Here is a 25,000-nt window from a genome sequence, read left to right on the forward strand (position 1 = left end):
TCTACATGAAATTGTTAACAGTGTTCTTTTAATCCGGCAGCACAGTGGCTCTTAGCACTTTCTCCTCACAGCTAGAAGGTTGTTGGTTTGAGTCACGGCTAGTCCAGTTGGCATTTCTGTGTGGGGTTTATATGTTCTCCCTGTGTTCGCACGGGGTTCTTCCGGGTGCTCCGGTTTCCCTCACAGTCCAAAGACTGTCTTTACTGGTTTGTGGCTGGAAGGGCATCCACTGCATAAAACATGCTGGAATAGTTGGCAGTTCATTCTGCTGTGGTGATCCCTGAGAAATAATGGACTAAACTGAAGGAAAATGAATGAATGAATATTCTTTTAATCCATTGCATCATCGTTTCAGCAAGGTTCTGGAGACATTCCTCAGAGATCTTTGTCTATGTTGACATGACAGCATCACAGTTTCTTCAGATTTGTCGAATGAACACGGATGATGTGAATCTCCTGTTCCAACAACATCCCAAAGGTGCTCTGCTGGATTGACATCCGCTGACCGTGAAGGTTGTTTGAGTAAAGTGAACTCAACTGTTCAAGAAACCAGTTTCAGATGCTTTCAGCTTGTAGATTTTTTGGAGTTTTGTATGTGTCCTCTGTGAATGGACATGATCAGCATCAATACTCAGGTCAGCTGTGGTATTAAAAGGTGCCGTAAAGTGCTTTGAAGCGTGCATTTTTTTATTCCATGTTTGACATGATCTTAACTGAAAAATTAAGTTGTTTGGATCTAGAGTAGCTCCTCCCCTGTTTAAAATCAACCAATAGCATTTTGCTTTAATCACAGCTCTTCCAGTCAGTGTGATTGAGCTCAGGCGCATTAAATGAAAAATAAATGAGATGCGTTTTGATGGGGGCGGGATATGTCAGGTACTTGAGAGCATTTGATTGGTCAGAAGATTTCAAAAATCGTTATTGATTTAGGCAGAATTTTCTCTTTGCAGGAAGCACAATAGCTAATTGATATCCTTGAGACTAACAGACTGAAACTGACATCTAATTTTTTTATTTACATTTAGTCATTTAAATTTTATGGGACCTTTAAACAATACTTAGGAGTGTGTCAAGAAATGTCATATACACCATTACACCTGTAGCAGCATAAACCGTTGATACACGGCTAAATGAATCCACCAAATTCTGACCCTATAATCTAAATGTTGCTGCAGAAATTGAGGCATCAACAACAGTATACTGTATACTCACCATACATAAGGTACATTTGATGTGGAATGGTGAAGTTAACATTTCTATAACATTTATACCATGTGGTGTAAGTGAGGCCAGCAGGGGGTGCTCATCCAACTGTGTGGGTCCTAATGCCCCAATATAGTGAAGGGGACTCTATAGTGCTTAGTGAGGGCCATCTTTCGGATGAGACATTAATCCGAGGTTCTGACTCTCTGTGGTCGTTAAAAATCTCAGGATGTCCTTCGAAAAAGAGTAGGGGTTTAACCCCGGCATCCTGGCCAAATTTGCTCACTGGCCTCTACCTATCATGGCCTCCTAACCATTACCATATAATAACTGGCTTAATCACTCTGTTTCCTCTCCACCAATCAGCTGGTGAGTGGCGTGCGGTCTGGCGCAATATGGCTGCCGTCGCATCATCCAGATGGATGCTGCACTCTGGATGATTTCCCCCAATGTGTAAAGTGCTTTGAGTTTCTAGAAAATATAAATATAAAAATAGAGCTTTTTAAACTCATTTTCTGAATATATAATGAGAGGGTGCAATACAGCTTCTGGACACGGACCAATGTAAAGTAATGTTTAACATGCTTAAACACTTCTAAGGGTTGTTGATTAGCTAACATAAAAAAAAATGATTTAAAATATAATATACAATGATTAGGGGGTGATTTAATTACAATTAGAAAAGTAAATAAACATGACAAGCAAGTTTTTTTATAGGGTATATGCAGAAGGACTGTTAAATTTTAGCAACCCAGTTCAAGTACTTTTGGTCAACAGTTGGTAAACAGTTTCGCCACGTTTAAGGTCTGTTTTCTTAAAAATCAATGATCTTCACTGCCTGCTTTTCATGCAATAGAAAGTGGGTCTCAAAATGTACAAGAAGCACTGCACTAACTTCCATTGTCCCACGCCATGCCTTTAAAATATAGAATTTTTTTTCACCACAGTATTTTTTGCACTCGCTTGCTGGTCGTGACTGCGCTTGTGTTTAAACGACTTTTCACTCGTTTTACACTTGAATAACTAAATAAATGCTTAAGTCTATATAAGTGATTTTATTTTAATTACATTATAACATCGATACTGTAAAATGAACCTTATGAAATTAAGAATAGTCATATTACCCTTTCACCGGAAGTATATCGATGGGGAAAAAACCCCTAGCTGTGCATATAGCCCATTGTCTTGGCATTTAAGTGCTAATGATTTTCGCCAGCCTCCAAACTTACTAATTTTAATTCTGTTTAGGGATTCTAATCACTGGTACCAGGTCATGAAAGAGTTTCAACTGGGTTGCAAGAATGCAAAATTCAACCGAGGCTCATTCTGAAAACGTACCCCTATATACATTTCCGGAGACCACCAAATGCGTCCCAGGATGTATGTTTTGTTGCAGTTTTTGTTTTCGTGAATCCACCAGAAGCCGCTGTGTATGCTTTTTGAGACCTAAATTTCTCTCATGAGTGCCATTCACGCCTGCTCTTTTCTCATAAATGCACTATTAAATTCATCAACTCAACTTTGGGGGCTGGCTCCAGGAAATCCAGATGTTTTCTGGCTGCAATGGTAAATTGCCTAATTTTACAGCTGATAAAAACATGTTAACAGCCTGGTACAAAAGATAGTTTTGGTGTATATAGCTAATATTACCCTTCATGACAACTGTGAAGGGGGTGAATTTTTTATAACTCATCTGTTCTGTTTTTATTAAGTTTTATTAAGTCTGCATAATTAAAGGTGTGACCACTTGAGTGACAGCTAGTTCTCACTGCTCGCTGTCTTGTCACCTCAGCTGAATCTGACTGATTAGCCACTGAACTCTGCACATTCATCATCTTTTGTTTTGTTTTGTTTTATGTGGCTTTACACAGTCAATTGCCTTTTGGGATTATTTCCTACAATTATCAGATGATATGGCGTGCTGTGTGCACTTAATTGAGCTCACAAACCATTCAAGTTGCCTTCATTTTCCAGGTGAGTGAAATTATATACTTGTATAGCATCTCTATAAATGTATTTGTTTTACCTAAGACAATTTATCATTTATGTTTTTGTTTAGACCTGTAAAGCAATCCAGAATCTGGCAGATTGATTAGCTGTAGGCTCTAGAACAGTCATCTGAAATGTTGTCATACAGTGTTATTCTTGGATTTCGTCAAAAGCCTTGCATTTACTAACACAGACTATATTTTAGGTGTTTAAGTTATTTGCCCATCTTTCCTGTAGAAAAAACATAAGAACCATTTTTAATGGCCCAATGTGTTACAACAGTGTTTTTAAAAGTCTAAACACTTTATTAATATAGTATACAACCAAGCACAGTCATGGACTGACTGTGATCAACCGATCGACCGAATCCCCCCCCCCCCCCCTGCATAAACCCAACCGAAAGCAAACCCAGAAAAAAAATAGATTTAGCATGTTTTCAAATTTTACCACATTCTTACCCTGTTACTTACTTGTTTAATTTATTTTTTAGCTTTTGTTTTTCCTGCTTTCTGGAACCATTCTGTCTCTGCGTCTCAAGACCGCCAACGTACGTCCGCCAATGTCTAGCTACCGGACAAACTGGTAACAGTGGAAAATCCGTCCATACAGAGGTAAGTGGTCGTCTGCTAAGTGAGGAAAGGAACAGCGTCATACCACCCTGTAGTGTTCATTTTAAAGACGAAATGCAGCCATACGTACTTCTGGCTACATAATTCGCGATCTCCAAAAAAGTATATAGGGCTACGTTTTCAGAAGGCGCCTATGTTGGATTTATATTGCTTGTTTTATGCTCACTTGCAAGTCGCTTTGTGTTGCATTGAGGTAAATTTGGTTTTATATGTTTACATTCGGACTTTCACCTTCCTAATATAATTTGAGAAAAGTATTCTTTGCAAATTCTAAATATAGAAATCATATAAGCAGCCAATGATTATCAAAGTACTAGATTGTTCAAAGTCAATGGGCTATATGCACAGCTAGTGTTTTTCAGCCAACGATAATCTTCCGGTGAAAGCTTTAAGTGAATATTTCAATTTCATACAGTTCCTTTTACAGCATTAATGTTGTAATTTAAATCAGTTAAATAGACTAAGCATCCATTTAGTTGGTAAAGCATAAAAAAGACGAAAGACGGTTTAAATGCCAGTGCCGTCATTAGCGGCAAGCTAGTGCAGAAATTCATTGAAAATACTGAGGTAAAACAAATTTCCACTTTTTATAGACATGGCGCGAAAAAATATAATTTAATTTAGTGCTTCTTGTTTAGCCTGATACCCACTTTATATCGTATATCAACCAGGCAGTGAAGATCACTGTTTGTTCATTTATTTTTTTAAGAAATCAGATCTTAAACGGGCTGATTTTGTATGGGATGACAGTTAACCGGAAGCCCAGGGGCAGGCGGACTGAAATTAAAAGTCTGTGCCATATACAATAATGTTAATGTTGTTTTTAAAGTAATACTTACATGCGACCGAATATTAAAAGTAGCATCTCAGAAATTGTCACTGTTTAAAAATGAGCGAATGTGCTTATATAATAACCAACATACCGCAATTTGCGTATTGTCGGCTAAACGAGTAAATGTAAACGCGGATGTGCTGTATTTGTGCCGCCAGTTTGAGTTCGCAGTAACGGCATGGTTTGTAGTGACGGTCGCGTGTCGGTGTTTCTGTATTTCTCTGCCCGTGTGCGGATGAAGGCTGTGTGGGAGAGCAGGTTTGTGTGTCGGTGTCTCGAGCTTATGATAGCAGTGTCTGACTGACTGACAGCTCCTCTGTTCTGCCTCATGAGCGGATCTGTGCTGAATCTGAAAGCCTCAGACAAGAGCTGCAGCAGTTTACAGATAGATGACACTGGAGATGGAGGATCAGTGGCAAAAGAGAGATACAAATGCTATTATTATTATCATTGAAGGCCATCAGAGAAGACAGGGAACATGTGAAGACAGGTACTAAACTTAATCAATTGCTCATCATTATTATTAATTGTCTTATTGTTTGGAGTAAAGAATTTGAGTTAGATGTATATAACTTGCATTCATTAGTGAAGTATTTCAGAAAGGAGTAAGTTATAAAAATCCTAAAATAAAATTTAAAATTATTTAAAATTAACCTATTGGTTTATAAAAATATAGAATTTATACATTTTACTTTCTTTAAAAAAAGTATAATGGTAATAATAAACATGGGCTTCACAGGCCCAGACATGCGCTATATGTGAATTGGGTAAGCTAAAATTATCCGTAGTGTATGTCTGTGAATGAGAGTGTATGGGTGTTTCCCAGTGATGGGTTGCAGCTGGAAGGGCATCCGCTGTATAAAACATATGCTGGATAAGTTAGCGGTTCATTTCACTGTGGCGACCCCTGATTAATAAAGAGACTAAGCTGAAAAGAAAATTAATGAATGAATAATGAACATTACAGTGTTTTTCCAACCTAATGCAATTATTACTTTATAATAATTTTTTTTTGTAAATGTGACTCATAATAAATTTAATAATAACAATTTAATAACATCTGAAAGATCATGTAAGTATATCATTTAATAATAAATTGTAAAAAAAAAAAACATTCATGCACACACACACACACATATTTACACAGTTTAAGTCAAAATTATAAGCCCCCGCCCCCCCTTGAATTTTTTTTCCTTTATTAAATATTTCCAGAATGATGTTTAACAGAGCAAGGAAATTTTCACAGTATTTCTGATAATATTTTTTCTTCTTGAAAAAGTCTTATTTGTTTTATTTTGACTAGAATAAAAGCAGCATTTAATTTTTTAAGGCCATTTTAAGGACAAAATTATTAGCCCCTATAAGCTATATTTTTTCCCGATAGTCTACAGAACAAACTTGCCTAATTACCCTAACCTGTCTAGTTAACCTAATTCACCCAGATGAGCCTTTAAATGTCACTTTAAGCTGTATAGAAGTGTCTTGAAAAAATATCTAGTAAAATATTATTTTATTGTCATCATGGCAAAGATAAAATAAATCAGTTATTAGAAATGAGTTATTAAAACTATTATGTTTAGAAATATACTAAAAAAAATCTTCAGAAATTGGGTTAAACAGAAATTGGGGAAAAAAATAAACAGGGGGCTAATAATTCAGGGGGGCTAATAATTCTGACTACAACTGTACATAAATATATATAGTTTCTATTATTATAAATATCAGTTTATTTTATATTATCTGACAATATGAATGATTATGTGGATACATGTGATATTTGATAAAAATATGATCATAGTATTTCATGAAGCAGTTTATTATAAAATGAATGTAAAGATTATAAAAATAAAAATAAAATTATCTGTTAGTACTAATAATAGTAACAATTACACACACACTTCACTCTCAGAAAAAAAGGTACAAAATTGTACCTTTTAGGGTACAAATGGCCCGTCACTGGGGTGGTACCCTTAAGGGTACAAATTTGTACCTCATTTTAAAGGTACAAAATTGTACCTTCTACATTTGTACCCTTTAAGGGACAATTTTGTACCCTAGACACTGAAGGTACAAAAATGTACCTTTTTTTATTATATAGTATTTTCAGGGTACTGACCCAGGCATTTTGATCCTTTGGTGACTGCATGCACAAATAAATACAGTAAATAAAATATTTTGGTTCACAGATGTCCATTTTTATTTATTAATGTAGAAATATTTCATTACAACTCACAACTGAATGTGTAAAGAAATAAAATTACACAGCAAGTATAAAGCAGACATGTAAAACAGTAAAAAGAACAATTTAGATAACAAATAAAAACTAAATAATCTACACTTAATACAAAGACCACAAGAATACTGTTTAAGATTTATAAACACATTACACAGGCTACATCAAGTAATGCACTTTATAAAGTCCAAAGTGTTTGTCTTTAGTCAGAATACTCAGTCATAATAAATAATTTGTCATCAACATTTTCTCTGAATTTCAGAATGAAGGCAAACTTTCTCTATAAATTGCTTCAACAGTGCAGAAAACCGAATACATCAGTAGCCTCTTTCTCAACATCAGTAGATTACTCCTCATCATCCTCAAGTGGAGTTGTAATTTGTTGTAACACAATATGTGTTTATGCTTTTGATAAACATGACATGTAAAGCACTCATATCTGGAAAATGTTCTTTGATAGTCATTAGGACCACAAATTATTTAAAAATTTGCTTTATGCATGAATGATAGCAGTGTGCTGGATTAACTTGATGATTGTGATTATCCCCAGAGCATGTAGAGAAACAAAAAACAAGGTTGATCACTCTGGTAACTGGAGTAGATCTAGGCTTGTCACTGTCCACCGTTCATTCGAAACATTCCACTGCAGAAACATCAAGGTGTTCTTCTAGTAAGATGGATATGTCAAAAATGTATATTCGTCCACATCATTAGCCCGGCCAATCGCAATCCCATCAACTCTGAAGACTGCCGTGACTCGTCTTGTTAACACAGTTGTCCAGTCGGTGGTGTCCTCCTGTACTTGAACTGTTGGATGTGGTGAAGATGATTCACTGTAAATGACAAAGCAATAATTACATTAATATCAGTCACTCTATCACTGATGAAGAGAAAATCAACATGCATAGAAAGTAAAATAATTAATATTCACTGATAAAAAAAAAACGTATCACAGATCAAAAGACTAATATAAATTTCATTCATTCATTCATTCAATTTCTTTTCGGCTTAGTCCCTTATTAATCTGGGGTTGCCACAGTGGAATGAACCACCAACTTATCCAGCATGTTTTATGCAGCAGATGCCCTTCTAGCTGCAACCCAGTATTACGAAACATCCAGACACACTTATTCACCACACATTTATACACTACAGACAAATAAGCTTACCAAATTCAGCTATAGCGCATGTCTTTATACTTGTGGGGAAACCGGAGCACTTGGAGGAAACCCTCACGAACACTGGAAGAATATGCAAACTCCTCACACAAATGCCAACTGACCCAGCCGAGGCTCGAACCAGCGACCTTCTTGCTGTAAGGTGACAGCACTACCCACTGCATCATCCTAATATAAAGAATATCAAGCATTATAAAATGCATTTATCACAGCATATACTGAACAGAAAACAACATACGCACCTGAGCACAACGAAATGTTGAAGTGTCTCGCTTAACAAGGCTGGCAACATGAGAAGTGCTGCTGTAAAATCAACTCCTGGAACATAAGATGTGGCATACAAACAAATATGAAGGAATCCATCCAAAGCTAGAATTTAATAATATTAATCAAGTGGAGAAAGTTTAGAAAGAGCACCTTAGAGTCAGGTCCATAGCATTCTTCAGTTGATCTCTCATCTTTCGATGAAAACCTAGAAAATAATTTTAAACATGTGGGTGTACATTTATTGTTGTTTGTAAGTAAAAACCTACAAATTTAAAACAGTATGTAAGCCATTAAAACCATGGTATAGATAATGAGACATACTTACATCTTGTAACTGAGCCATGCTTTCATATGACATGCCTTCATTGGTCTAATGCTGTTAGGCTGCATTATGTTGTTCAATCTTGTCCTGAAAGACAATTGGAAACTTCAAAAACTTCTGAAAAGCAATAAGATAAAGCAATAACTATTTATTTATTTTGAGATATTAATAAAATAGGTAAAATAGCTCAAGGTACCAGTTTCAGAACAGATGAGACAAATTATTACACTAAAGAACAAAGTATAACTTAAAACGTCGATTTATACATTGTGGTATGTTAATAATTCTACATTAACATAAGTATAACGTTAAACGATAGTAAAGCACCAACAATTCTGGATATGAGAGTTTGTGGACACTCCTCAACATAATGTAACTTAGACACTGAAACAAAGATATGTAGCATACACACGCCACGTTTGTAACGTGTTTGTAACTTATATAACCGTCTAAAATTACATTTCAGCGGTCAACCGTGGCTAGAAAATGGCCTCAAAATATAAAACATTATCGATAATTACAAATTTCCAGTATTAATAACAAAAGGTTTTATATCAAGGTATATGAAGACTTTAGTCGCGCGAGCTCCGGGCCACACCGCACATTACTCACGGCCTGATTCCGGTGCACGGATACGGCAGCGTCGGCTCGCTTCTGCCGCCGCAACTGGCCCGAGTGTATTTTGTTAACGTTAATTGGGTTGCGATTATATTCCGCCGTGGCAACACTTATTAATAAAGCAGTAACGTAACGTAAGATATAAGGCGCGAATACGTAACGTAGGCGATAAAGGGAACTTTTACACCGAGAAAACTAACAGCATATAGTACTCACCGTCTATAACGTTATATCCCTCGGTGACTTCGATATCACATTGTAGTAACTTCTTTAATAAGCTGCAGAAATCTTAGCAAACTCCATCCTACAGGCCAACATACACCAGGCAGTCCGGAGCACTTAAAGCGGGGGAAAGCCGAGACCCGAGAGTCAGACAAAATCAACAGAACACGGCTTCACATGTAAAAATGAGACTGAAAATATATCTTTAATACATTCTTACCTGAAAAGTGTGGACTCCAAAATAGACTTTTCTTTGAAAAGCGTGCGAAGTTCTGTGTAAACAGCCAGCATACTCGACCGACCGCCTCAGTAACAAACACTACTATAACGTCTCAACAAGCCAAATTCTTAAAGAGACAGCAATGCTGTCACTGCATGGTTCTTACTTCTTATTCTACATCACATATACTATAGGGTCTTAAACAGTAAGCAAAGACCAGTATTTACGTTTTTAATGATTAAAATTACATTCAATTATAAATTTAATTATTAACATTTTTGAGAAAAAATGTAATTTAAATACATGAAAAAAAATTTAATTATTAAAATATTTAATTCAATTTATTTATTTATTATATTTTTTAATGATGTATTTTAGTATTAATGTTTAGTATTAATACATTTAAATTAGTGTTATATAGTGTCTTGATCTTATCATGAGCTGAGGGTACAATTTTGTTCCTATAGGGAAACAAAATATATAATTGTACCTTTAAAGGTGCCAAATTGGTCCTTTACGGTACAATTTTGTATCCAAATGTGCTATAAAAGGTACAAAAATGTACCTTTCAAACCTAAATCTGGGCATTTGTACCTTTATAGCCCATTTGGGTACAAAATTGTACCCTAAAGACCAATATGGGACCTTTAAAGGTACAATTTTATATTTTGTTCCCTCTAGGAACAAAATTGTACCCTCATTGTACCTTTTTTTCTGAGAGTGTTGCATATATATATATATATATATATATATATATATATATATAAATATATATATATATATATATATATATATATATATATATTCATTCATTCAATCATTCATGTTCTTTTTGGCTTAGTCCCTTTATTTATCAGAGGTCGCCACAGCGGAATGAACCGCCAACTTATCCAGCATAAGTTTTACGCAGTGGATGCCCTTCCAGCTGCAACCCATCTCTGGGAAACATCCATACACTCTCATTCATACATGGACAATTTAGCCTACCCAGTTCACCTATACCACATATGGACTTGTGTGGGGAAATCCAAGCACGCAAGTAACCCACGCCAACACTGGGAGAACATGCAAACTCCACACAGAAATGCCAACTAGCTCAGCCGAGGCACGAACCAGCAACAATCTTGCTGTGAGTACATATCTACATCAGGGGTTCCGAAACTCACGACTCCCAAGTTCCTTTTAGATGCTTATACATACAGTGTGCAAATGTTTTTCATACAACAATAGGCCTATATAAACATGAGCATATTGACAACACAAAAAAGTGCAACAGTCTAATAGCCATTTCATTTTTATAGTCATTTATTAATTTGTTTAATTTATTATTAACCTCAAATAAAGAGAATGATGGACACAATGTTTTCAGCACAAGTCTTGGTTTAATTTTGGAGACCGCTAATCAGAGATCATTCTCAATATTCAGGCCTGTATTTTATTTTTAATGTATTTGATTGACATAAAGGTGTCAGAAAGTTTAACCTGGTGCTGTAAAATCAATCTGCTGCAGCTGACGCTATTGCTTTGTTGATAATCTAACACAAACACACCGATCCTATATAAAAAAATAATTTAAATGCTGATGGCTTTTCATTAGCTTGTTGTTTTTTACTGTTAAAAAAAAATACTTTTTATATGTTCTGTGGGTTATGGTTACAATATTGTAATTCTAATAGTTTAATAAAGTTTATTTGACTTTTGGAAATCACCAAGAGACCCCCTGTGTAGGGATGCAATGATTAACCGATTTTACTATTAACCGTGCTTTAATTTGTCACATTTAATTAATCGTTAAGGCTTCTCAACACAATGTTTCTGCATGGAACAAAATTGCTGCAACTTAACAAAGTTATGCCAACTGAGTGCTAGTTTGAATTTTGTTAGTTCGAGCTTGTACACCATCCAGATGAATTAACTATGGCTGAAGCTATTAACAAAGGGCCAGTCACATCTCACATCTTTTGCACGCGCAAGTTTGTTACTACTAGTTGAAAGATTGCTGCTAGCGCCTTACCCCGAAGAAAGACAAAAAATACAAAATGAAAAATACCAAACAATTGTTATATAGTTGATCAAAAGGTTCAGCAGCCTTTGAATACAATTCTTCACTGTAAAAAGGAAATACTATTATGTAACTTAGATTTACATTAGACAAATACTACTTATATATTTATTCATTTATTTAATGATTTTAAATTTTATTTATTTATTTTATTTATTTATTTTAGTTTTATTTATTTATTATTTTAATTTATAAAAAAATATTTTTATTTATTTATTTATTTTAAATTCATTTATTTTATTTATTTTTTATTTAATTTATTTTTTATTTATTTATTTTAATTATTTTTTTTTATTTATTTACATTTAATAAATTTATCTATTTTCATTTATTAAAATTTATAATAATTTATAAAAAAATATTTATTTGTTTTTTGTATTTTATTTTATTTTATTAATTTATTTTGAATTTATTTGTAAAATATTTATTTATTTATGTATTTAAATTTTTTTTTATTGACATTTATTTTCAGAGTAAAATTATTGCTTATATTTAAATGCCAAAACTTTTTTCACTTATTTTTAAGTCCAAAGCGAATTGGACTATTGTTTATTTATTATTATTATTTTGTGCTTTATTATTTGGTTACTGAGCAGCAACAAACAACACTTTAAAATATAAACAGTTTTCATGTGTATTTATTGACTTGCAGTGTTTTGAAATTAATGAATGCATAATAATCGTGATAACCGTGATTATTCCTCAGACTATAATCGCACAACCAAAATCTATAATCGTTGCATCCCTACCCCTGTGATTGTACTGCGACCCCCCCTGGAGATCCCGACCCCCACTTTGGGAACCACTGATCTAGATAATAATATAAGATCTGTTAATGTAGTATTATTTCACAAAGCAGTTTATATTTAAATTAATGTAAAGATGATAAAAATGAAAATAAAATAACCTGTAATGTGATATTAATTCTTATTATTGTAATTAATAGTCTAATTAATCTAATTTTTCTTTTTTATTACTGACAGATTTTAGATTCAATTGCTTAAAAACATCAACTTTTAACTCTGTTATTATTGGACAGAACACAGGCTACTGAAATCTAATTAAAGGTTAATGTTTTTCATGAAAACGCAATGAGTCGGCCGAACGCCTCACTGCGCGCGAGGCAAATGCTCTGATTTGTCAAGGTCAATTAATGAAGGCAGCTTAAGGGACGGAAAAAACCCTCACACGCCCTCAGGGCTCCCCAATCCAACAGAAACCACATTAAACCACATGAATTCATGTCCTCCAATTAACATCATTTAAAGCAAGTTGTCATGCACAACTGTGATGTTACTGTTACCGTCAATCCATGCTGTTTGTTCTTCAGCACATGTATAAGCACAGTTAACTGAGAAACAATGCTAAGGTCATTAATAAGCAAAAATGTATTTAAAAATGTAGGTAAAATTGTAAGAATTGTGACTTTTTAAAACCAAATCTAATATTCAAAAATGATTAGAGATCTGATTATGTACAATAAATAGCTTAATTAGATTAAAAGAGTGCAGTTAATTGGAAGGAAATGGCAAGTAATGCGTTGAAATGAACATTGAGGTAGTGAAATCAGTAATCCTTGTTTAATTTAAAACATGAAAAATTATCTTGCTGCTTATTTGACTTATATTTTGCGCAGGCATGTGAAATGAATATAAAAAAAAAAACATGCTTTCATCAGAAAGGTAAAGTATTTAATATTTTTTAATTGTTATTAATCTTTTCTTGTAATGACATGACCTATGGTAAAAAGACTTAACAATTTACAGAAAATCACAACACCTGCAAATTAACTCCAATAATAATAATCATAATAATAATAATAATTATTATAATAATAATAATACATTTTAATAGTATTAATGTATTTTTTATAATAAGCTTTATTAACTTATTTTAATAATTTGACAACAACGGGTATCACTAGTGTTTTAATTATTATTATTTTTTATTATTGTGTAGTTATACATATAATACATATAAATATTACACATATACATAATATTATACATATAATAATAATAATAATTACAATAATAATAATAATAATACACTTATTAATAATAGTAAATAAATAGCTTTTTTTTTACTTTTTTAATTACGAACTTAAAAACAAGGAGTTTCACGTCATGTACACTGTAAGAAATCCTGGTTGCCTCAACTTTTTAAGCTGAATCAAATTAACCTTATGAGTCCATTGAATTTATATGATGTTAAACTGAATTAAAACAGCTGGCAAAACTTATAAAATTTAGTTAGAACCTCATTGACTTAGTTTAATAAGTTACAATGATCTAAAAACATATGCTGTCAGGACTAATTGATCATATAGTTTTTTTTTTTGCAGTCTACAAGTAGTAATTAATGCAGAGTTCCTTTGCATTTTATACAACTTCATTTTTTTTTTATAAATGCACAATATCATATTTAAATCTAATATTAATACAATAATAGACAAATAATGAGTTTGTTGTAAAAAATATTATTAAATTAAATGCATATCAAGCTTTTTATAATGCTTTATTTAATGCATTTTAACAACTTGACAACAATAAATGTCACATTATTATAATTTTTTTTGTTATGTAGTTAATAACACTATTTAATTTGATATCCAATGCATTTTTGACATTTTTAATTAACATCTTAAAACAATGAGACTCCTATCATTAATGCATGTTGATAATCAATGCACATTTATTAATATATTAATAGTATCGAGAATTGACAATTAATAAATGTGTAATTAATAATGTAAATAATAATAACAACAATACTCATAATTATCAATATAATAATACTAATACTACTAATAATTTTATACCAATATTTAGCTATTTTGATAAATTATCATGAGTAAAACGAGAGTCACTATTATTGTCACATGTTCATATTTAACACACACTTATTTTGCTTTATATTAAATTAAATAAAAATTAGTGATCGTATGATTAGTTGTAATAATTTAATAATTGGCTATTAATAAATGTGAAATTAATTATAATAATAATACTCATAATCATCATAATCATAATAATAATAATAACAATAAAATGACAATTGTTTGTCATAATATTGATCAATTTTGATAAATGAACACTCTCACTTTCATTGTTATATTTTGATATTTAATGCACGCTTATTTTGATAGATTACCATAAATGTAAAACACTCTCACTATCATTGTCGCATGTTCATATTTAACACACACTTATTTTGCTTGACATTAAATTAAATTTAAAACAGTCATCGCATGATTAATAGTATTAATATAACAAGTGGCAATTAATAAATGTAAAATTAATAATAATACTCATAATCATTATCTATATAATAATTATAATAATATGTCATAATATTTTCCAATTTCGATAAATATACAAGAACGTAAAATGAGAGTAACATTGTTACAAGCTGATATTAAATGCAAGCTTATTTTGCTTTTTATTAAATAAATTTCAATTAGTGATCGCATGATTAATAGTATTAATAGAAGAATTGGCAATTAATAAATGTCAAATTAATAACAATACTCATAACAATACCAACAATAAAAACAATAAAAATACAACAATTGTGTCATAATATTTAGTAATTTTGATAAATTAACAGACAAGAAACAACAAGAGTCACTATCATTGTCGCATGTTTATATTTAACGCACTCTTATTTTGCTTTATATTAAATTAAATTTAAATTAGTGATTGCATGATTAATAGTATTAATATAGGAATTGGCATTTAATAAATGTGTAGTTAATAATACTCATAATCATCATCAATTTGCTACTAATACTACTGATACTAATAATAATAATAATAATAATAATAATATTAATAATAATAATAATAATAATAACAATAAAACAATTGTATATCATAATATTTAGCAATTTTTCCGAATGAACATGAGCTTAATAAGTTGCATATGAGTGATGATGGTTAATGAGCACTTGATTTTGGCGTGTTTGGACGCTCTCTTTAAGAGTAGCACCCCTGCACCTTTAAGGCTGCAGAGGAGAGAGAGAGAGAGGGAGAGAGAGTATGTATGTGTGTGTATGTGTGTGCGCGTGTGTGTGTGAGGCGGGTGTTGTGCTGTACTCTGCTCTGGTGCTGATGCTGAGCTCTGGACTCCTCAGTGCAGCAGGGGAAGATGCGTGTGCTTGCTGACTGCCGGACGGTGCGAGCTGGTGAAGAAGAGGGATGTTGTTGCTCTGAGTCCAGCTGAGAAACAGCCAGCCGTCATCTCGAACCCTCCGCCGCGTGCGCACTGGACTTCCGCAGCCCCCATTTTTTCTTTTTCATTTCTTTTTTCCTTTCGTTTTCTTATTTATTCTCTCTCTCTCTTATTTCCGTAAACTTTCCGCCTCATTAATTATTCAGTGGATTTACTTTGCCGCGGTGGTTTAAGACTACACCTGTGCGCAGTGGCCCCAGTAAGCTCCGCTCCGCGCGCGCGCTCTGACTCAGCACCGCACCGCACCTGGACGCGTCTCCTGCCGCCTCGCCTCGCCTCTCCTCTCCTGCTGGAGCTGCAGCCCGGAGACCATCAGCCCGGAGCCCCGCAAGCGACAGCCCTACTGGAACTACTAATTACGCACACATCCACACATTGCAGCGCGACGGCTCGTTCTGGAGGAAAAGTGCGCGGTGGGCAAAAGACAAATCTTAGTTTGGAGATTGAAAGGAGCGGGGCATGTGGATATTGGCCATCATCTTTTTCCAGTGCATTTTGAATGGTGAGCAGTGCTTTTTTCTTTTACTGTTGTGCGTTTTGGAGATTTATTAAGAGCAATGTTTGAAATACGATGCTTGATTAATTGAATGCATGCATATCTTTTTTTGGTTACACTTCGAAATTGTACTAATTGATTTAGGAGTGTGCAGTATTTCAGTCTCAATTTATAAAAGCATCTAAATTGTTTAATAACTAGCCACTTTAGTATTTTTTTTAAACTCGTATTACTACAAAAATCATGCATGCATTATTATTTGTAAAAATCATGCATGCATTACTATGCATATATCTTCAATTCGTGTATAAATTCTGAAAGCCTTGTTACACTCTTAAATAAGCATTTAATCGTATGTTTAATAATTAGTCACTTACAATTTACGGATTATAATGATGAAATGCATGCATGCATTATTATGCAAATATCCTCAAGTGCATGTCGAAAAATGAATCTTGGTATCATTGTTATTTATTTAAAAAAAAAAGCATTTGATCCTAAGTGAACATTTGATTATAATTATAGCCACTTATTTTACAGCATATAAAATATGCACACATTATTATGCAAATATCCTCTAATGCATGTCGAAAATGTGAATCATTACCTCCTTGTTATAGTCTTAAATAATCATTTAAGTCATTGGTTTTAAGATTAGTCACTTTACAGCTTGTATTAACATGCATGCATTATAAGAAAAACATCCTGCAGTACAAGTCCAAAATATGAATTTTGATATCTTGTTGCACTCTTAAATAATCATTTATATTACTGTGATATTATTTTTACATGCAATTTGTTTACAATTAGTCACTTAATAAAAGAGCTTCATTATAAATCTTGCATTGTAATGCAAATATCCTGCAAAATATGATCGCTGGCTATTAATGTTACATTCCTAATTGTTCTATTATATAATTGTTTTATTTATTAAATTTTAAAGCTTATAATTTGGAAAATAAAGCAGGTTTGCATTAATATGCAAATCACAGGGTATGCCAAAAACACAATTGTCGACATCCTGCACCTAATGTAATGTAATGTAATGTGACGTGACACTTTTTTAAAATGTTTTGTTTTCTCCTCTCATCTCATGACCTTGTCTGTATTTTTTATTAAGCGTTAGAATTACAAATTGTACTTGTTGAAAAGCAGCACACGCAAAATGGAACGAAAACCCAAGCAGCAAAGCAGTTCTCTCGATCCAAAAAGCGCAAAAACAATCATTCAAGAGCCTACAAATCAACTCAGTAAAACAAATAAAACAAAATGTGTTGTATTGCAGCGTAGTGACACAGCCGCCATGTTTCAAGTAGCAGCACTGAAGCATTGAATGGAAAAAAAAAAAACACCAACAACTCGCACTCACTGGATTGGCACTTTACCGAACGCTTTCGCCTGACCTTTTCACAAAACATTTATTCAAACATTTTTTTTTCTTCCTCTCATGTGGCTGTCCGAATCATATTGACCTCTAAAAAAAAAAAAACGAAGCGCAGATGCTCGACAGGAGGCGAGTGTGTTGATGGCTTTAAAATGGAGAGACAGCGAGTGGGTGCTGGTTGCTGGGCTAAAGCAGGATGGGTGTGTTTTTATGCTGGATGGCGAAAGAGAGAGAGAAAAAAGGGGGAGCCAGAAGAAAAACGGGGCCATTTAGGTGCTTTTTAAAAGCCAAACACCAACATCAGACTCATACAGACCATAAAAAGCAATGCATAACTCATCGGTCGCCATGAGGAGATCTTAGCATCTTATCCAAACCCAATTTTTAGGCTTTTCTGCAGCCGCCATGAAGCCGGACAGAGCCGTTTAACCTCAATTAATAGCATATCGATGGAATTGATTATCATTTCACAGGGATTCTGGCTTTTGCCTGATTGAGTGGTGCATGTCCGCTGAACTGTGTTCAAACGGGCATTTTCTAAAAAGCATTTTAAGTGTTTCTCTTTGAATCAATACGCTCCCATTTGTGCCGCCGTGTGTATGTGGGTCTCTGAGGCTCCATTGATCAGCGTTGTGATGCAGTGCTGTTGCTCTCTCTCTCTCTTTCTCTCTCTCTCTCTCTTATTCGTTGGCTAGTGTAGCTTGTGTCTTGTGTGTGGAGAGAGAGGAGCCATAGAAAATGAGGCTTTCATGATTTGGTTAAGCTCAGAGCCCAGTTGTGCGCTGGTCTCTATGGAAACCCCTCAGATGTGTGTGTTGCGCAGTGGCCTTGAGCTTCCTGCACAGGTGACCCCGGAAGTGTTTCTGAGGAAAAAACCTGCAGCGCTTGTTTTGTTGAGTCTTTCGGGATGTTTATCTGGAGATATTAATTCCCCGGTTTATTAATTGTGCCTTTTTATTTTTTAAGAGTCAGACAAAAGTGTTTATCTTTTTGGTGTCATTCACAGCTTGCTTGGGAATTAAGTAACATTGGATTAAGTAGGAAATTGTGATGTTAATTCACAATGATTGAATTAACGTCATTGATTTAATTGAATTATTTAATCAAGCATTTACTAGCAATCAACTTTGTTGAGATCACTGAAAAAAATGATTCGTTGGATTTACTAAGTGTTTTTTTAATTGTAAGTGGTTGAAAATAGTTAATAGGGGCTAAAATGAAGCAAACAAATTAAGCTGAACATTAATACAGGTAATTTGCTTAAATTCAGCCCATGTTAATTGTTTGCAACTTAAATCTTTTTAGTAAATCCAATGAACCATTTATTATTCAAAGTCTCTGATTTATCAGAGGTCGCCATATTGGAATGAACCGCCAACTATTGCAGCATATGTTTTACGCAGCAGATGCCCTTCCAGCTGCAACCCGGTACTGGGAAACACCCATACACTCTCACATTCATCCACACATTCACACACTAAAGCCAGTTTTATTAATCCATTTCACCTTAAGTGCATATCTTTGGACTGTGGGGGAAACTCATATGAAACGCCAACATGGGGAGAACATGCAAACTCCACACAGAGATGCCAACTGGCCCAGCCAGCACTCGAACCAGTGACGTTCTTGCTGTGAGGTGACAGTGCTAACCACTGAGGCAACTTTTCACTCAGTGGTTATCAGTAATTAGCAAGTGACAGGGTTTCACACAATTTGTCCCAATACAAATGAATTAAGTTATAACTAATTTAAGTGGATTGAACATTAAACAATGAAGTTGTCCCATAAAAATAAAAAATAGTGTTGTTTCAGCTCATTATAGATAAATAGTTTGAACAAACTGCAAATATTTTTTTTTGAGTGCAGAAATGACAAGAACAATGTCAAAAAGTTATTTTTAAATGATTAGAGTAGGAGTGAAAATTGTTTAACGCCATTATTTTTCACTACACGTTGAATAAAATATGAAATTTTAAGGTTGAAACAATAAAATGGCATTTACTCTTTTTTATTTAAAACTTGTATACACAATTCACTTGGATATTTTTTTATTTTTCTATACATATTTTTTGATTTTGTTCCAAGATGTGCAACGTTTCTGTTAAGGTTCTTCTTGTAGATGCACAATTAATCCTCCTCACATCACATACTGTACTGCTTATACAAATGAAGTCAATCTTGTTATGAAATTTGAGTTATTTTAAAAAAATATTCCCCAAGTGCTGTTTAATGTAGAAAAGATTTTTCCTAAACATAATATTTTTTTATACTTTGTTTTCTTTTGTCGTTGCTGTGGTGACAGTGCATAATATGTTTCTACTTATTTTACAAGATACTAATATTCGCATTAAAGTGCCATTCAAAGACCTAACTAGGTTAATTATATACACATGGTAGTTTTGGTTGACAATGAGACAGTAAATTTACAAAGCACACTGTAAGTTTAAAATTAAAATTTGCTCTAAATTTCACAGTAATTTACTGCCACATTTGCAAACACCGTATAATAAAAATGACATTTTATTGTAACATTTACAGTAAATTACTGGCAATTTTGTTTGCCAGTAAAACTGTAAATTTGCAAATACTGTAAATTAAAAATGACAAATTACTGTAACATTTACAGTAACTTACTGGCCATTTAGGTTGCCATTAAGACTGTAAATTTACTACAACCGTAAATTAAAACTGACAATTTACTGTAACATTTACAGTAGCCTACTGAAAATTTTGTTGCCAATATTGTAAATTTACAAACACTGTAAATTAAAAATGGCAATTTAATGTAACGTGTTCAGTAAATTACAGGCAATTTTGGTTGACAGTAAGACTTTAAATTTACTAAAACTAAATTAAAAATGACAATTTACTATAACATTCACTGTAACCTACTGTACATCTTGGTTGCCAGAAATATTGTAAATTTGCAAACATTGTAAATTAAAAATGATCAATGAATGTACAAGCATACTGTAAATTAATAATAACAATTTACTGTAAAATTAAAATTACTGGCAATTTTGGTTGACAGTATAAAAGTAACATGTACAATATCTTACTGGGAATTGTGTTTGCCAGCAGGACTATACATTTACAAACACTGTAAACTAAAGATTTCAATTTATTGTAACATTTACAGTAGTTTATAAATTGCAAACCCTGTAAATTACAATAATATATTGTAACATTTACAGTAACTTACTGGCAATTTAGGTTGCCATTAAGAATAATTTAGAGAATTTTAATTTGCCAGTAAGACTGTAAATTTACTAGCACTGTAAATATAACAACAATATATTGCTAGTAAATTTACAGTCTTACTGGCAACCTAAAATTCTCTAAATGTTTTTGTAAATATAACAATAAATTGTCATTTTTAATTTACAGTGTGTAAAATTATTCTTAATGGCAACCTAAATTGCCAGTAAGTTACTGTAAATGTTACAATATATTATTGTTGTTTGAGTATTCTAGGTTGCCACTAAGACTGTGAATTTACCAACACTGTAAATGAAAAATGACAATTGCAATGTAAAAAAAATCCAGCACAATTGTAAGTATTTATTTTAAGTGTGCTTGTAAATCTCACAAGCAACCTAAATTGCCAGTAAGTTACTGTAAATTTACAGTATTGTTGTTTACATTATAGGTAAGTTTGGATTATAAAGCAGGTTATTGTGTAATAGTGGTTTATTCTGTAGACAATCAAAAAAAAAAAAAAAAAAAAAAAAAAAAATATATATATATATATATATATATATATATATATATATAAAATATTTAATTACAAATTTAATCATATTAAATAGTTTAAAAAAAATTATAAGCTTCTTTTATTCCAGCCGAATGACAAGAAATAAGTTTTTATCCCTATGAAAAAATACATATTATAGGAAATACTGTTAAAATGTCCTCGCTCTGTTGAACATCACTCGGGAAATATTTGATAAAAAAAAAATACAAATTTCGCAGGAGGGCTTACAATTCTGACTTCATCTGTATATATTTAATTCGAGCGCTCATCTCCGTTGAATGCGTTTGCATGTACAAATTCATGCTGAGTTGTTCTGAATGGCTCTCGTGTTGCTGAAGAGCTCTCCAGATCCTCTGCATATTAACACACAGATGTAATTGGAGCAGCAGAAGCACAGACGACGCAGCGGAAAGTAGGTGCGATGTTGTTTTTGTAAACCGATGCTAGGGGCCAAACTCTGACACACACACTCAAATGGACACGGGTAAACAAAGTGGCCGATCAAGAGAGCTTTTAGCCGAGTCCAGATCAAACAGACCAAAGTGTGTGGGCAAATCCATTTGTTTCGCTTAACTGTGCGCCTGGGTTTCACCAAATCAAGGCCACGTTTACACTCCTGGAAGCAAAGCAAACTCCATATTGTTCTGGAGTTGGTTGCATATGTTTTTCGGATTGCTTCATTGTTTGGTTCGTTTTTTTTAAAAGGGTCTTGACAGGTGAATTATATGTAGATTGTTGTGCAATGGGTGGCTTAACACTGTCGCCTCACTGCAGGAAGGTTGCTGGTTCAAGTCCTGAGTGTTTTTGTTTGATTTTGGTATTTTTGGAATCATTTTATTTAATGTACCAATCAAATTTTACACTTAAAAAATATATATCTAGGCCTAACAAATCAAATTTATGAATTACAATTGCATATCAAATTGTCATCCATCCGGATTACATACACTGTAAAAAATGCATGGTTTCCACACAATTCATTCATATTGTCCCAACCCAAGTCAACTTAACACTTTTAACAAATTTATGTAGATTGAACATAAAAAAATTAAGTTGTCACAATGAAATCTTAAGAATTGTGTTGTTTCAGCTCATTTTAAGAAAATACTTTCGAGTGTACTTTTACATTATTAAACTAATATGCAGTTGAAGTCAGAATTATTAGCCCCCCTGAATTATTAGCGCCCCTGTTTATTTTTTTCCCCAATTTCTGTTCTGTTCTGAGAAGATTGTTTCAGCACATTTCTAAGCATAATAGTTTAAAAAAACTTATTTCTAATATATGATTTATTTTATCTTTTCCGTGATGACAGTAAATAATATTTTACTAGATATTTTTCATGACACTTCTATACAGCTTAAAGTGACATTTAAAGGCTTAACTAGGTTAATAAGGTGAACTAGGCATGTTAGGGTAATTAGTCAAGTTATTGTATAACGTTGGTTTGTTCTGTAGACTATTGAAAAAAAAAAATAGCGTAAAGGGGCTAATAATTTTGTCCCAAAAATGGTTTTTAAAAAAATTATTAACTGCTTTTATTCTAGCCGAAATAAAACAAATAAGACTTTCTTCAGAAGAAAAAATATTATCAGACATACTGTGAAAATTTCATTGCTCTGTTAAAAATCATTTGGGAAATATAAAAAAAAAATAAATAAAAATCAAAGGGGGGCTAATAATTCTGACTTCAACTGTACTTTATTTGATTGATATTTGTTAGTTGGACCTGAATTAAACAAACAAGAACAAGATTTGTGTAATAATATCAATAAATCCAATGTGTTTTGAATGCTTCTTATTAATCCGTCTTTTGCGTGGAGTATGGAGCTTTACTTTTGCCCCTGAATATTAAGCAAATCAATCTCATAGAATTGATCTGGCTTTTTCAACAGCTAGATATATTTATATCATATTCATATCTTTTAACTGATTAAATATAATATCATCCAATTTTAACAGATTTAGATTATAATAAGGAATCTGACAACATACATTAAAAAAAAAAACTGGCAAATTAAGTTAATTTATTCAATTATTTAAGTAATTGTGTGTAAACCCAGCGTATTTTCAAGGTTTTATGTTTGGTATGTATTGTACTCTGCTTTCTGAATTAGGACATATGACAGACGGACGTTCGCGCCCGTGCTGTTCTCAAGCGTAAACTCACTGGAGGCCTCTGTTGAGCGACCGTCTGTCCTAAGCGACGATTTACTAAAGCCGTCCAGATATATATATATATATATATATATATATATATATATATATATATATATATATATATATATATATATATATATATATATATATATATATATAAAAAGCAAAAGCCCTCGTCCAATTTTGACCGCGTTATCGGGTTATGCCGCATTCTTGCCCTGTCGCGAACTCGTTCGCTTTTATTTTTTAGATTCTGTTTTTCATCTTACCTGATTGCTGAAACCACTCTTCCCAGACTCGATCCCGGTTGTCGACGCCGTAGCCTTCTCCTTCTCCTTCTCCGGGCCTCCGCTTCGCCGATGTAACACTACGAGCTAAGCGGACAAACTGGTTGCGGCAGGAAAGCCCTCCGTGTCGTTACAGCCTGCGGACGTTTCTGGAGACCGCGATTTACGTGGCCAGAGGTACTTATGGCCGCATTTCGTTTTTTTCGAGCAAACGCTGTGGGGCAGTGTGACACCGCTCTTCTTCGTGCTCGCTCAAATAAAACGAAATGCGGCCGTACGTACCTCCAGCCATGTAAATTGCGGTCTCCAGAAACATCCGCGGGGCTACGTTTTCATAATGAGCCTGGGTTGTTTTAAACTCTTGAAATGCAGTGACAAATACACAAACATTTACTCTTACTATGGTTGAACTAAGCAGTGACTCTACACATCGCATGTGTTCTGAAGCTCCTGGTCAACAATAGTTCAGACTCAACATTGCGAAACAACACAGTTCTTAAGCTATATTAGGGACAACCTAATTGTTTATGTTCAATCAACATCCTGTGTTAATTATGAGTCGTTTTACTCATGGAGACTAAAAGAAAATTATCCACATGGTCAAAATTTGCTATACTTGCGGGGACATTTAGTCTCCACAATGTACAGTAAGGATTACAAGGCACGCGCACGGTGGCTCCAGCATATCAGTAATTCCAGCAGTGGTTTGGCATAATGACATTTTGATGATCTGCTTGTACTAAGTGTTCAGCGAGCAGTACAGCTGATCAGTGTTCATATTTTCCATCAGCTCAGCTTATTGTCAATCAGCAGGAAATATGCCCGACAGACGGCCCTGTGCTGCTGCCGTAATGTGTATTTATTCGCTGCTTTGATGACTTGGCAGAAAAAGCCTTTTCCACTGATGAGGACT

The 25,000-nt window shown here is 33.4% G+C and overlaps 1 protein-coding gene and 2 long non-coding RNA genes across 7 annotated transcripts in view; 2 read left to right on the plus strand and 1 right to left on the minus strand.

Annotated features, from left to right (window-relative positions):
- The window catches only part of LOC103911777 (uncharacterized), a 26,076-nt gene extending 25,401 nt beyond the window's left edge, over positions 1–675 (plus strand). For both annotated transcript variants that reach the window (XR_015501607.1, XR_015501606.1), the window contains one exon: positions 1–675. This exon is cut by the window's left edge and continues 711 nt beyond it. This is a non-coding gene — a long non-coding RNA (uncharacterized LOC103911777).
- Positions 676–6,826: 6,151 nt separating this feature from the next.
- On the minus strand, positions 6,827–9,819 carry LOC137496606 (uncharacterized). Its single transcript, XR_015501555.1, has 7 exons — positions 9,714–9,819; positions 9,488–9,609; positions 8,657–8,740; positions 8,482–8,536; positions 8,307–8,382; positions 8,056–8,232; positions 6,827–7,719 (listed from the first exon to the last, which is right to left on the minus strand). It is a non-coding gene; the product is annotated as an uncharacterized LOC137496606 (long non-coding RNA).
- Positions 9,820–15,845: 6,026 nt separating this feature from the next.
- The window catches only part of dscama (Down syndrome cell adhesion molecule a), a 185,008-nt gene continuing 175,853 nt past the window's right edge, over positions 15,846–25,000 (plus strand). For 3 of the 4 annotated variants that reach the window (XM_087269684.1, XM_087269687.1, XM_087269685.1), the window contains exon 1: positions 15,846–16,510. In XM_087269684.1, the coding sequence (XP_087125810.1) occupies positions 16,468–16,510 (43 nt within the window). In that variant the 5' untranslated portion in view covers positions 15,846–16,467. 4 annotated transcript variants of the gene reach the window in all.

The sequence above is a fragment of the Danio rerio genome, chromosome 10, assembly GCF_052040795.2.
Source record: "Danio rerio strain M-AB ecotype USA chromosome 10, GRCz13ab, whole genome shotgun sequence".
Classification (NCBI taxonomy): Eukaryota; Metazoa; Chordata; class Actinopteri; order Cypriniformes; family Danionidae; genus Danio; species Danio rerio.